The following is a 14,359-nucleotide window of genomic DNA, read 5'->3' on the forward strand; positions in this document are numbered from 1 at the left end:
CCCTACTCTTATCTGTAGAAGTGGTCTCTCCAGGACCAGGCTGAGGTGCATTGACATAGCAGTGTGAGAAACCTTGCACTGCTTCTGTCCAGGATGTGGTTGTTCTGTGGAAAAATACAAGATTTCAAGTTTCCACAGCTTTGAAACCATCCACAAAGCATCAACAGTCAAGTTACATCAAGCACAAGTTTAAACTCTGCCACCTTCAAAAAGATCAGTTGCTTCTTCACTGAAACACTACATTTCATTGCATGTACTGTCAGCCATCTCACTTGTAAAAGAGAACTGCTCAAAAACCACAGGAATGCAAGCATCGCTGAACAGCGGCTATATAAAGTATACATCAGAAGTTGAATAGTTTTTAACCACAAACTCTTGAATAAGTCTCAAGATAAAAACAAAATGAAAAAAAAAAATCAACCTTTTCTTTCGACTTTAAAGCTTATGACCTATAATGCTCCATAGGCCACGAAAATATATCCAGTATAAACTGGTTTCAAAGCTCTCATAGGCCTGTTTTCCATCGGCCCTCCAGCACTAAATCATAATGTAGGAATCTGAGAGAGAGAAAACTGAAGAGAAATTTCCTAAACTCTTGTGCAAAACCTGAGTCAAATGTAATTGCAGCTTTTCTTTTTATTTTTATAAGACATTACATGATTATTTAACGCCTTAATTTATCTAGCTGTTTTTTCTTCATATATTGCTTTAATTTTATACAAAGACCTGGCTTGATTTGTCTGTAAATGATCTTTATGTCTGTTAATAATGAACACATTTTTATAGAGAAAATCATTTAATACAAAAACATCCCAGATTTTAAAAAATGGATGCTTAACATTGGGAACAGACATGCATATTAATGGCAGTGAAAGCTGACAAGATCTGAGCCCTTCTGAAAGTCAAACTACTTATCTAGGTGCCTAAATATGGATTGAAGAAGCTCCTGGATTTTTTTAATAAGGAAAAAATGCACATGCTGAAATGGGGAAGTCCTTGACTTGGGACAAACCTTAAGAAACATAGGGCCAGATTCTAATCTCAGACGCACTGGTGAAAAGAAGCGTTTTTTATCTGAAAATTATAACGCATGTCTAAACAAAACCAACCAACATTTTTCCTGTTAAATTATGTTCAAAGCATCTGACACAATATACACAGCAAGACTAATCAAAGTTAAGATGTGAATAAGTTACATTCTGCTTCCTTGAGTTCTCTCTGCAGGTTATAGTAGATACACTAGTCTAACACTAGATAATAATCTATCTCACGCCTAAGTCATTATGTAATGTTTCTCTCTGTTATTTAATAGTTGTCAGGTTTTCCCCCTTTCCCTGCCAGAAGGAGCTGTACAGGAAACCCTCACTATTTGCGGGTTTGGCATTTGCAGTTTCAAATATTCGTAAATGCTGAACCTGCATTTTAAATACACTTTATACACTTACAGGAGAGGAGCACTCAGGAGGTGTGTGCTTGCTGCCGCCAGGCTCCTGCTGCCGCCGCTGGAACCATGCCCCCCCTGCCACTGGGGGCACTGCGTTCATGAACTCAATGCCTTATTCGCAGATTTCGCCATTCACGGGGGATACGAGAACGTATCCCCCACAAATGGCAAGGGTCGCCTGTAATGGTGGGTGAAGGGGTTCCTGATTACTCATACCTTATAAAGTTTCTCAAACACTTTAACACCTAACACTTAAAAGTTAAAACACTGTTTTAGCTTAGAAGAAAAGAAGAATAGAAGAAAAGTCCTATTAGTAAATTCTTAAGTTTTAGAGTAAATAGAGGCATACTTTTATTATAACGTAATGGCAAACACAAATGAATGTGGAGTGTTTCTCATGTTTTTGCAAGCAGTGAGTCAGCCATCAAATAGTGAAAAGATAATAAATACCTGTTATTTTAATGTTGCAAGGAAGACCAAATGGATACTTTCCTACAATTCCAACTCTATTATTCCAGTTGAATTCACTGCCCAAATCAAAGTGCTGCTCCATGAACTAAAATAATGAAAAACAAATTAGCTTTACCAATACATGTTTATTATCTGCTCAGTTTTATTGCTTTTGTTATTAGTGCATTACTAAAACAGTTCATTTCAGTCTAAAATCCTGTCTTAATTACCAACAGATTTAATTTTTTTAACTAGAAGAATTTAAATTAAATTCCTGTTCAACAGTTGATTTTCCAAAATAAATTTAGTAAGATTCTAAGATTCTGTTTCATATCAAGGAATCTTCCATCCAAGTTTTTAATGAAACACTTCTGCTACAATTTTTACTGATAGGCAGAGTTCAGCTAACACTTGTTCTAGTATGTACTATCTGTGTGGTACCTTGTTAAGATCTCTCACTCTTACTTTATACTCTAATGGTGTTATGGAAATAGTTTTATCCTGTCTGACACATTTCCTCCATTATAAAGTCCAGTTTTTACATATTGTACTACATTCAAAATAATCAGTCTTGAGATAAATTGGTGTTACATTTCATGCTCCATTACCTGCTCAGAGATAGCCTGGAAGCTATAAAGCTTGACCAGGCCCATGCTATTCATCACAATCAGTATTCCATTAGAAACAGCAACATCCATGACACTGTTTCCAAATATCTGGCTCAAGAAAAAAAGTGTGAGGGAAAAGATCATTCAGAGGGAATGCAAAACACCAAGGCTACATGATTCTAATGTTATCTTAATTAGCTTTACACATCAAAACTATCCAAAATTGGTAACTGCTTTAATTTTGAAATGTTTTTGTTATCACTATCCTCAAGCTCAGACTGCAACATAATATTTTGCCTTTCAGTATCACCTGATGTCAGATACTTAACAAATATTCATTTTCAATATGTCCCCAAGACAAATATTTTTTTTTAGTGTTTTTACAGATGCACAGAGGAATGAAACTCGGAAGTCCCACAGCTGGTTAGTATCAGAGCTGGGAATACAATCTAGAAATCTTGTTTCTAACTCCTCTACTGTTTGTCCTTTACCAGAGGCAAGTATTTAGTCTAGTTATGACTCTGGGACATCACATAACTACAAAATTAGCTAATTTATTAAGATGTCACTAAGGGTACAATATCAGATTCTTAAACTGTGAACCTGAATCCCAGGCATGTGTGTGCCTGGAGAGCTGTTTATGGGAGCTGGACCTGATGATCTTGCAAGGTCCCTTCCAGCCCTTACAATCTATGAGTAACTCCTAATGATGCTGCAATATTAGTTTTGTCAGAAGTATTTAACGTATCTCCACTAAGAAGAAAAATACTTTTCTTGGAAACGAAGAAAAACTTTTCTTGGAAATAAATAGATTAAATTCATTCAAATTAATTTTGGGCTATGACTGACCTAACATAATGCCATTGCATACTTCTTTTTATATGTAAAGTATTTATGGAGGGTTTTCACTCTGATAATCAGATGTATTGTCTAGAAATGTGGAGTTACATTATTATTTTCATAATCTTAGATGCTAGTATGCTTTTATTAAAATTTCTAGTTTGTGCCATATTCATTTATATGGTTGCTCAATAATAATTCAGCATTTTGTTATAAACTGATCTGATTGATTGATTTGTATGTGGTACTTTTCAGTGAAATTATAGCACTGTGTTGCCATTTTGTGCCCTCTCATTCATCACCCCATTCTTACGTTTTTCCCAGTAACTCCAGTAATTCCAATGATTCATGAACTTCTGAACTCAACAAAGATGTTTCTTGACAAGTACCATAAAACCTCACTGGTAGTTCTTGTGTCAAAAAGCCCCAAAACATAGCACTACATTTATCTGTATATCACACGTTCCCACATAATACTCGCACCTTCTTTTGGGAAGGAAATGTGAGTATAAAAAAAGCTTTTTCCAGGATCTTAACTGCTATAGTATGGGCTCAACATGGCATTAGGGAGGAGGGGCAACAGCATCACTCAATGTCTAACTGCAGCTTTAGAACTACAGTTCTACTGCTCAGCAGCTATAACAGGGTTAAAACTAACTATATGCATAAAGGATGCACTTGCTGTCTCCTGACCTGGGGGAGAAGCACAGCCATTATAAGGAGCCATTGGCAGCCATTACAGGGAGCCATTATACAGCAGCCATTACATGTTTCAATTCCAGTGCAGAAAATCAGCCTCCCTGCTTAAAACACCATTCCAATTTTGGAGGGCTGATTTTGGGGGGAAAAGGTATGCATGACATGAGTAAATATGGTATTATTTAGAAGCCAGACTTCAAATAGGACATGTTTCCTCTTCACTGACATTATCAGACTCATCTTTTCATTATCTTTCTGGTATCTTTCCATCTCAATGGTCATCAAAAGAATGTTCCTACATAATAATCTACTTAAATGGTCCAGTACAAGGCTGTCCAGCTTCAAAGACTTTTGGGACCATATGTCCCACGCGCTGCACTAGCAGGGACCATATAACATGGGGGCAGCACTATCTGGGGTCACGGGCTGTGTAACAGTGCAGGTAGGTGCTTCCTCCCTTTTGCACTATGTGCACAGGCAGGTACCCCCATAGCACTGCACCATGCATGTGCATGTGATTGTGTTCCCCCACACAGTGTGGCAGTCTGCTTCACCTTCAGTTCCCTTCAGGCTCCCATCTGGCACTGTGTTGTATGGGTACTCTGGACTGCTGTTGCCGCTCGGGTAGGGGCATTCAGCAGAAGACAGAAGAAGGAGAGAGATCCCTGAAGCCCTGGCTGTTGCTGGCTGCAATCACAGCAAGAGAGGAAGGGGAGGATGGGTGGGCGCTTGAGGGCCCATGTTAACCTTACTGGAGGCCACATGTGGCCTGTGGGCCACTAGCTGAACAGTCCTGGTCTAGGATCACCTCAGGACCCAGTACTGGCCCCTTCATTTGGATGCAGTCTGTGGCTACTGATATGTGGAAGGTGGAATGTCACTACACATTAATGCAATGGGCCATACATTATTTCCGCAAGTTGTAAGAATTAGTCCTGCATTACTGCAATGTGCAGTGACCCAACTCAATGCCTTTTAAATAACTAGGCCTGAGACTATAGTTAATAAAGAAAGTAACTCACTTTTTTGTTTATCTCCAGCATTCCAATAAAGGAAAGAGGTAGAACTCTGAATACAGCAAGAAAAAACAGCACAGACTGTTGGATGCCTGCCTAAGGAGGAACAGCAATGATGAGCAGAATTATTATACTCCAGGCAATTATTACATGATAAGGCATGTATCTAACCATATGAAACCTTAATAAAAATTATTAACAGTGTCTTGTGCCCTCTCTGAATAAGGGAAGTTCTCACCATTTTACAGACGTGGAAGCTCAAACGTTGGGAAACTTCATCATGCCAAAAGCCATAACAGAGGCCTGGGATATCTCTACACTCCTGCCGCTGTGTTTTTATTGCAAAGCAAGTCACTTTTTATCTCAAACTAAAACAGAAAGGAGAATATCTCTGGGGAGAAGAAACCAGCAGCATACCTATAGGCTGGGGAACACCTTTCTTGTCAGCACAGAGGCAGAAAGGGATCTTGGAGTCATTGCTGGCTCCAGGTTGAATATGAGCCACCAACGTGAGGAAGCTGTCAGTAAGGCTAACCGCACCTTGTCATGCATCCATAGATGCATCACAACCAGGTCCAGGGAAGTGATCCTTCCCCTATATGTGGCATTGGTCAGGCTGCAGTTGGAGTACTGTGTCCAGTTTTGGGCGCTGCACTTCAAGAGAGATGTGGCTAGCATTGAGACGGTCCAGAGGAGGGCCACTCACATGAATAGGGGGCAGCAGGGCAGGCCATACGAGGAGAGAATAGAGCAGGCTTGTCCAACATATGGCCCGTGGGCCGCCAAGCAGCCTGCCAAGGCATTTTCTGTGGTCCATGGTGCTGTGACAGGAAATGAAAGTTCCCACCCCTTGTCCCTTCCCCAGCCCCTCAGCAGCTTCCTAATGGCTGCTAAAGGGCTGGGGAAGGGACAAGGTTCCCACACGCACCGCATCAGCTTGACGTTGCCGACACGGTGAGTGTTGGAAGAGGAGTAGCCATGTGCCACTCAGGACAGGATGAGCCCAGCTGAGCAGCAGGGGCTCAGCTGCACTTTCCCCCGACCTGTGCTGGTTAGTCCCGAGCGGCACACGGCTCCGCCACCAACTCTGCTGGCTGGTGCGGACCCTGGCAGGTCTGTCCCATCTGGAGCAGCATGCAGCTGAAGCCAGATTCCCACATGCTGCTGGAGATGGGAGGAGCCCAGCCAGGTCAGCACCAGCCAACAGAAGTGGCGGCGGAGCCATGTGCTGCTCGGGACTGGCGAGCAAAGGCAGGGTAAAATGCAGCTCAGCCCCTGCCGCTGCGGCCAGGCTCATCCTGTCCCGTCCCAAGCAGCACATGGCTCCGCCACTGCTTCTGCTGACCAGCGCAGACTTGGCTGGGCTCCTCCCATCCCCAGCAGTTCATGGGAACCTGGCGTTAGCCGCATGCTGCTCCGGATGGGATGGACCCAGCCAGGTCAGCACTGGCCAGGAAAAGTGGTATGCAGCTGAAGGTGGCTTCCCACATACTACTGGGGATGGGAGGAGCCTGGCTGGGTCTGCACCAGCCAGCAGAAGTGGTGGCAGAGCCATGTGCCACTCGGGATGGGACGAGCCCGGCTGGAGTGGCAGAGGCTGAGGTGCATTTTCCCCCTGCCTGCGCCCATCAGTCCCCAGCGGCAGATGGCTCCGCCACCGCTTCTGCTGGCTGGTGCTGACCCGGCTGGGCTCCTCCCATCCCCTGTAGCACGTGGGAAGCTAGCTTCAGCTGCGTGTTGCTCCGGATGGGACAGACTGGCCCAGGTCAGCATCAGCCAGCAGAAGCGGCGGCGGAGCCGTGTGTCGCTCAGTACTGACCAGCGCAGGTAGGCGCAAAGTGCAGCTGAGCCCCTGCTGCTCCGGCTAGGCTCATCCTAAGGTTCGGTTCATGTTTGTAAAATACTTGGAGAGCCCCACAAAGATGCACTGCATAGAAATGCAAAATATATTTTGACTTATTTGGTTGGCACCTTGGGCTGAGATTTTCAAAGCTGAGTCAAAAGGCCAACTTCCATTAAAATAAATGGGATTTAGAGGGCTCCAAATCTTCTATGACAATTTTGTAACATGCAGATCTACCCTTTTTTGCAAATGTCAGCCGTAGTTTGGAAGCTCAGCCAAAGAACGTAAGAGCTTCTGAACATAAGAGCATAAAAAGTGCCATGCTTGGTCAGCCCCATAGTCCATTTAGCTCAGTATCCTGTCCCAAACAGTGGCAGAGGTGGATGCTATAGAGGGAGAGTTTTGAACTGGTTAGACCCATTTCATTGTCACTTCCTGCAACTTCATTGGTGTCAAAGGTCATGTGACATCACTTCCTGATGTGATACCACTTCCTGTGAGGTCTTTGAATATGGCTCACCAGCCCACTGAATGATAAAAAGTTCGTGATCCGGCCCCACCTTCAAAAAGGTTGGACACCCCTGAACTAGAGGGTCTGAACCTATTCAGCCTCCACAAGAGAAGGCTGAAGGGGGATCTGGAGGCCATCTACAAATTAACCAGGGGAGGATCAGCAGGGAATAGGAGATGCCCTGCTTCCCCGGGCACCACATGGGCTAACTAGGAATAACGACCACAAGTTGATAGACAGCAGGTTCAGGCTAGACATCAGGAGGCATTACTTTACAGTTAGGGTGGCTAGGACCTGGAACCAACTTCCAAGGGAAGTGGTGCTTGGTCCTACCTTGGAGGTCTTTAAGAGGAGACTGGGTAGACACCTGACTGGGGTCATATGACTCCTGGGGTCATGCACTCCTGCCCAAGGCAGGGGGTCGGACTTGATGATCTGTTTAGGTCCCTTCTGACCCTAGCTACTATGATACCTGCCAGATGGAACTACTAAAAATATTTCTCTTTGAACTTCTGTACAAGCCCTGTAAATATTTGGCTACATACACCTCACCTGACAGGATGAGTAAACCTACCTGCCGTGCTGCTGCTGAGAGCTTCTGCTGAACAGACTTTACAACCATAATTTCTTGAGGAGAATCCCAGTTCAGGTACCTGTTGGTGATAAGAAAGAAGCCTTGATGTCAGTATTAGTTTAGTCATTGTCTAAAACCTTCTTAAGGTAAGTGGCCCTTTTCACATAATCTAGATTAGATTATGAGAGTCCCAGGCCAGATCCCAAGGTCTCAGCCAACTCTGCAGGCTCCATGAACTGAGTGTTTAGGCTCTGAGCATTGATGGAGCTGTTTCCCATGATCTGAATCACTCTCCCTATTAGACAATGCAAAAAAACACTATACAAACTTGTGGATAGTAAGGTTGGCTGCTGTACCTTTTCCTCTGCATTTCATAAACTACTACTATGATTCTGAAGCAAGAGAGGGATCACTTCCTTTGAGAAGTGGGATGGAAGGGGGATGGGAAGTTTGCTGTCCTGCTAAAAACTAAAATGGATACATTGTGCAAAAGCATATGCATACAGTTAAAAATTGCCTGTTTCTAAATTGCTAATAATATTTTCCCTGTGTTTTATGAAGTTTGCTTTGCAGAGCTTAAAGAGACATTCTAGTATGTTGTTATTGCAATATTAAAAGTTGTAAAATTGACAGAGGAAGCTAGTATTAGCATGAACTTGTGGTTTTTTTGTAGCACATGCTCTTCTGGACAGGTAACTGGAATTTAGGGACAAATAACCATAACACTTAGACTGCTGAAGTTTAAAACTGTTCTTAAACAATATGGCATGTGGAGATTGTGTCCAAGAAAGGTCCTAGACTGAGAATCCCTCTCATCCATAAAATGGGTAAAGCTTAGGACCAGCACTGTAAGCTACCCCTTCCTGTACTAACAATGTGCCTTCATCCTGACTGGGAGGGGGCTCCTTGACTATAATTCACCTCTAATCACTGGCATCTGGGAGTCACTGAAGAATTTTGGGCTGCACTCTTTTCCTGCTCTGATATAAATTCCAACCAACAAAAAATGCATTTTTACAGTTCTATGGTTGTAGGAAGTATAGTATAAAGCAACGTTTTCTGAATACATAGAAACTTAATAACTTAACTTACAGAAAAATAAAAAATATTTCCCCCAGTACTGCAATAATGCTAACTATGAAAACATTGCTTATGTAAAGCTCAATCAACATTTAGTACCTGAATTTGCAGTAGGATCCTGCAAGGTATATTTTTTCCAGTATTTCCCCAGTATTAGCAGAGAGACGAAGGAGGCAGTTCTGAGCTGTCAAAACTACAAGCGAAGTTTTATAGTCTGATAGACTAGGCAATGTTTCCCCCTACATAAAAAAAAGTCAGTGAAAAAAGTCTGAACATGCAAACAAGGAAAGTCACAAGGCCTAGAACCCTGAAGTGACCATAAAACAAAACAGTGGTTGAGGGTAATAAGCAGGCTTCTACAACATCAGACCTTATATATTGTTAAATCATATAAATCAATGACAATTGCCTACTGCAAAAAACACTTGCTTTTATGCATTCTGCAGTTTAAAACCCCCACAGAAGTGTATGGCCTACATGAACATTAAAAATCAACTTTTTAAATCCTAGTCTTCCTTTTTTAAAACATAGTTTGCCAATATGATTGTGCAGTTGATCATGTAATTGGATATCACTTAGTCATGAGGTAATTGAACAATCATTGAAATTGTGTAATAAACTATTCCATAGTAACAGGCCTTTGCAGTTCTGGGATAAAAGTGACTTTAGCCCAGAATAATGATTCCACTCACAAAGCAGCATAATTAGCCTGGGATAGTCAATTTATCTTGGAACAGTGTCCAAGTGGCGTAGTAATTATAGAATAGGTAATTATACTAAACTAGCTAATTATTTTGGAAAAAGCTATGCACATCAATTTTGCCCATGTAGACAAAGCCTTCAAGGTCTAACTGCCTGATATCAAATAGCTGGATATCACACCAACCGTACCCACAAAACAACAGATAGAAAAAATATCAAGGTTGAAGCCAAACTGAAACTCAATTTATATTAGCAATGGATAGAATTTACAAATCTTGAAAAAAAAGTGGAAGTAAAATGTTCTACAATAGAAACAAAATAAGATTATGACACTTAACACAGAGTGATCAAAGCTATTATTTTAAATTTTTGGTGAATTTGTAATATTCTTTTTAGATTTTCCAATTGTGGAGCACCTTCTTCCAATAATCCCCAGCCGCTTTTTAAACATAGCTTAAAATAGGCTGAAAACCTGATAGATGAGATATAACAGCTATTTTCACAAATTTTGGATGAGAGATTAATCATTGTGCTTTTCTGTCTTAAATCCACGTCTACCTACTAAGGATTAGAAGGTTGTGGATTTTCTTCTGAAACTTCTGGTGCTGGAGACAAGAGGCTGGACTAGATGGTCCTTCAGTCTGATCTAGCACGGCAAGTACGATGGTCCTATATAGCATTAGTAGCTTAAATGTCTACACTGCTATGGAACAGGTAATAAAGTGAATACTACAAAAGTAGAGCCCCTTTTGAGTTAACAGTACACATGCACAGTCTTAAAAGTTAGAAAATGTTCTTTCATTCTTTTTCTTCCCCCAAGATAACCAAAAATGACTGAGTAAATGTTGGCAGGAGGCAAGGTAGATTTGCACTTTATACACTAACTAAATCAGAGATTTATAGTGTAAGTTTTCATGAGCTCAAGCTCAATTCAAATGCTGTCAGATGAGTAAATTCTGCTCAAACTTCTGAAAGTTCACCTTTGTTCTGAGACACAGCATTGCAAATTTCAGTCTAAAAATTACATTTTAAGGCGTTTGTGAACAAATGAAAAAGAATGTTAAAATTGCAATGTGGTAGTAATAACGGAGATGTAGAGTTCATATATATTATGCACCAGTTTAAAAGCTTGAATAGAATAGCATTAGAATTCTTCTAGGGTCTATAACCCTATTACTGTGTAAATTGAAGTTACACATATATCAACAAGATGGTATGCCCCTAAAGATTCTGCCAAAAATAAAGGACATATTGAAAACTATACTTTGCATGCAACTGTTTTAAAAAATGATTCCTTCATTCACGGGGGAGGAAGCTCTCTATTAGTAAGGCTGTTTCATTGAAAAATACCAGACCATTTATGTGCTATCCGATGATCATCATTCCTGACAAGCAATGTGATAGTCCTTAACAAGAACACTGTTACAAACAAAGCAAGTTACCTATTAAATAACTGCTCCAAGCAAAGACTAACGTAATATATTAACGTGCACTACCTTGAAAAATTACTCCTCTTAATGGAGAAGGTTAGAATAAAGTGGATTATATGGTCTCTGAATATTTGGCTCCTTCCACTGAAATCATAGCAAACCTTCTATCATTTTCACTGGGAGCCATTTACAGACATCTGAAGTTGAAATTGACCCTTAAATTACTGCAAATAATTTCAAGTTTGCCCTTGTCATTAGTAAACAGTTCTTTCATAGCTAGATCAGTTACATCTTTACTTTTCAAAATTCCTTTCAAAGTAATCTTACCAGAGGACATTCCAATAATAAAGCATCCTCTATTTTTTCTGATTTAGAACATGGTGGCATTTGATAAAGTATTCTTGGCTCTCCTGCAATACTGAAAAAAAAGATTACAAATTATCAGTCTATTTTATAAATTACCTTCTGTCAACAGGTCATTTTGTGGATTGTTATAAATCGTAACCTCTTCCTCAGGCAGGGAGCAAGCTCAACTGTCCAGCATGCCGGACTATTCTTATTTTGCTAAGGGTCACTTTACATTACCCTCAGACTACTGGGTAAGATTATTGTAAGACGCTGTTAAAAAGCTCACCTTTCCTTGGGAGAAACATTTAAAAAGATTTAACAGTAATGCTCTTACTTTAATAAACTGTATTTTGTATTTTTTTAAATATATTAAAATTCACTCAGAAGCTAAGGAAAATCACAAACCCACCTCACTTACTACTCTACACTTTTTCAGCTTCGCCTACTTTAAAGTAAACACATAGCTGCCGGTACATATATTTTAAAAAATGAAAACACTTTACAATGTACAATCTTCTCTCTATAGAGGAGAGGAGTTAAAGTAGGGCTACGCGACTTGTAGCTAGTGAGGAGTTAAACCTTAGGCTCTCACCTAGCCATCACTCCCTGCATTGCTCTGGCTGCTGTTTCCTGTCTTTGCCCCAGGGGACAAGGCAGTGTGGTGCAATGTGGGGAACTAAGGGTGAGTCCAGGTTGTGCAGGGTGGGGGAAATCATGCCCTTGTCTAGCAGCAGTGAGGAATGGGGGTGATAGGGATGCCCAGTATGGTGGTGAGGGGGTAAGCAGTGCAACACTGGAGAGGTGCCAGTGCAGTAGGGGGAAAACATCCATGAAGCCCAGTGGCCTGTGGCTTGCCTGATGAGACCCATGAAGTGTCCAGCTCCTGTTGGTGTGGCCCTGGAGGCTTAGAAGTTGGACAGCCCTGAGATAAATAATGGACCACACATGGCCCATATTCTTCATGTTGTTTAATGCAGTACTGGTGGATGGTCAGATGCTGCAGTGATGAGCAGTAGAATCAGAGAAAATTAGAGCTAGAAGTCCATCTAGTTCAACCCTCTGATCAAAGCAGGACCATCCAAAACTATATCATCCCAGCCAAGGTCCAGCCCAGTCTTAAAAAATCCAAGGATGAAGATGCCACAACCTCTCTGGGTAACATGTTCCAGTGCTTTACCACACTCCTAGTGAGAAAGTTTTTCCTATCTAACCTAAACTTCCCTTGCTGCATCTTGAGACCATTGCTCCTGTTATCTGCCACCACTGAGAACAGTCTAGCTCCATCGTCTTCGTTGTTGAAGGCTGCTTTAAATCCCCACCTCAGTCTTCTCAGCATGACTGAAGTCCCCCATAAGAACCAGGGCCTTCCACTAGCTGAAGAAACTACAGATACTAGAACACTCGTTTGTAACAAGTTACTGGACCAAATTCTTTCAGTTGCATTTGTGTAAACCTAAAGTAACTTCTTAATTATATTCTGCAGCTGACAAAAACATTTGGCTCACAAAATACTGTCATGTACTGCATCACAGCATTGCATCATACATCCTGCTGGTGCAATAAACCATTTAGGATCAAAGTCTTCTCACCTGTGCTACTTATTATAACAGTGCTGAGAAGTCCTTTATAGTTTAAGAGCTATACAGTTTACCAGTATAAGTCTCTTAAATGTGTTTCCATTTCTGTCCTCTTCTTTGGGCCGTATGTGTATTTGCAGAGCATTTGTACCATATTCATTTATATGGTTGCTCAATAATTCAGCTTTTTGTTATAAACTGATCCGACTGATCAATTTGCACGTGGTACTTTTCAGTGAAATTATAGCACTGTGTTGCCATTTACACAATGGAAACCACATGTTAAAAAGGGACTGGATCCAACAAAGTAATGAATACCCTCAATCCCCTTTAAATTATGAAATAAGGCAGGGCAAGGACACCTTGGAGCAGAGGTGTCCAACTCATCCAACCTCACAGGCTGGATTAACATCCCTGAGCCAGTCTGCAGGCCAGACTGGGACTAGCTCTTTGTAGAGTGGCCACAGCACTGGGTCCACCTTGCATACCACATGCATCAATCCCTGGGGCCTGAACAGGGCTAATGCTGCCCTTGTGCACTGGTTCCAGGGTCAGCAGGGCACTGCATGGAGCGTATGCCCTGTGCCAGCCCCTTGTGCCACATGCTACGCGTGCAGGCTGCTCAGTCCTGCACACACGTGCCAGCCATGTGGCTCACTGTAGTGCAGCCTCTGGGGCCAGTGGGGGCGGGGGTGTTGCAGGCGCTGCATGGGCTGAACCCATCACTGCACACAGCACAGGGGTCCAGGGCACAGGTTGCTTGGGTCCAACCCACAAACCACATGCAGTGTGCAGGGCTAGGGCCAATGCACAAGGTTGGTCCAGCAACCTGCACGCTGCATTAAATGGCACCATGGGCCAGATCCAGTCTGCAGGCCATTATGTTTGACACCCCTGTCTTAGAGGCTAACTGAGAAGCATATAAAATTTCATAGGTGACAGCCTATTTCATTAGATGCTATGAAGTCTGAAAGGCGCTCAAAATGTTGTAAGGTTGAGAGGATCAGGGTTTCCCTTGCCAAAGAACAAGGTCCATAAGTCATCACAGAATAACCACAGCATTAGGAGATAAAAAAATGAGCATCTAATCATGCAAACACTGATACATGTATTTATCTTTGCTTAGATGAGTAATCCAATGGGAGTACTTGCATGAGTAAAGTTATGCACATGTCTAAATGCTTGAAAGATCAGAGCTTTCTGGCACATTCAGTGCTTGGATTCTCTGCTACCAACT

General features: G+C 41.8%; 1 protein-coding gene across 3 annotated transcripts in view; it reads right to left on the reverse strand.

The window, feature by feature from the left end:
• Positions 1 to 14,359, reverse strand: part of DCAF17 (DDB1 and CUL4 associated factor 17) — a 34,734-nt gene that overhangs the window by 18,183 nt on the left and 2,192 nt on the right. For 2 of the 3 annotated variants that reach the window (XM_019554398.1, XM_019554400.1), the window contains exons 3-8: positions 11,525 to 11,615; positions 9,165 to 9,304; positions 7,986 to 8,064; positions 5,064 to 5,153; positions 2,503 to 2,610; positions 1,895 to 2,000 (exon numbers count right to left, since the gene is read on the reverse strand). In XM_019554398.1, coding sequence (XP_019409943.1) covers positions 1,895 to 2,000; positions 2,503 to 2,610; positions 5,064 to 5,153; positions 7,986 to 8,064; positions 9,165 to 9,304; positions 11,525 to 11,615 — 614 coding nt within the window. Of the gene's footprint in view, positions 1 to 6; positions 105 to 1,894; positions 2,001 to 2,502; positions 2,611 to 5,063; positions 5,154 to 7,985; positions 8,065 to 9,164; positions 9,305 to 11,524; positions 11,616 to 14,359 lie in introns of all 3 variants that reach the window. The other variant, XM_019554399.1, reaches the window with a different exon arrangement.

The sequence above is a fragment of the Crocodylus porosus genome, unplaced genomic scaffold (genome assembly GCF_001723895.1).
Source record: "Crocodylus porosus isolate Cpor-Errol unplaced genomic scaffold, CroPor_comp1, whole genome shotgun sequence".
NCBI lineage: Eukaryota > Metazoa > Chordata > Crocodylia > Crocodylidae > Crocodylus > Crocodylus porosus.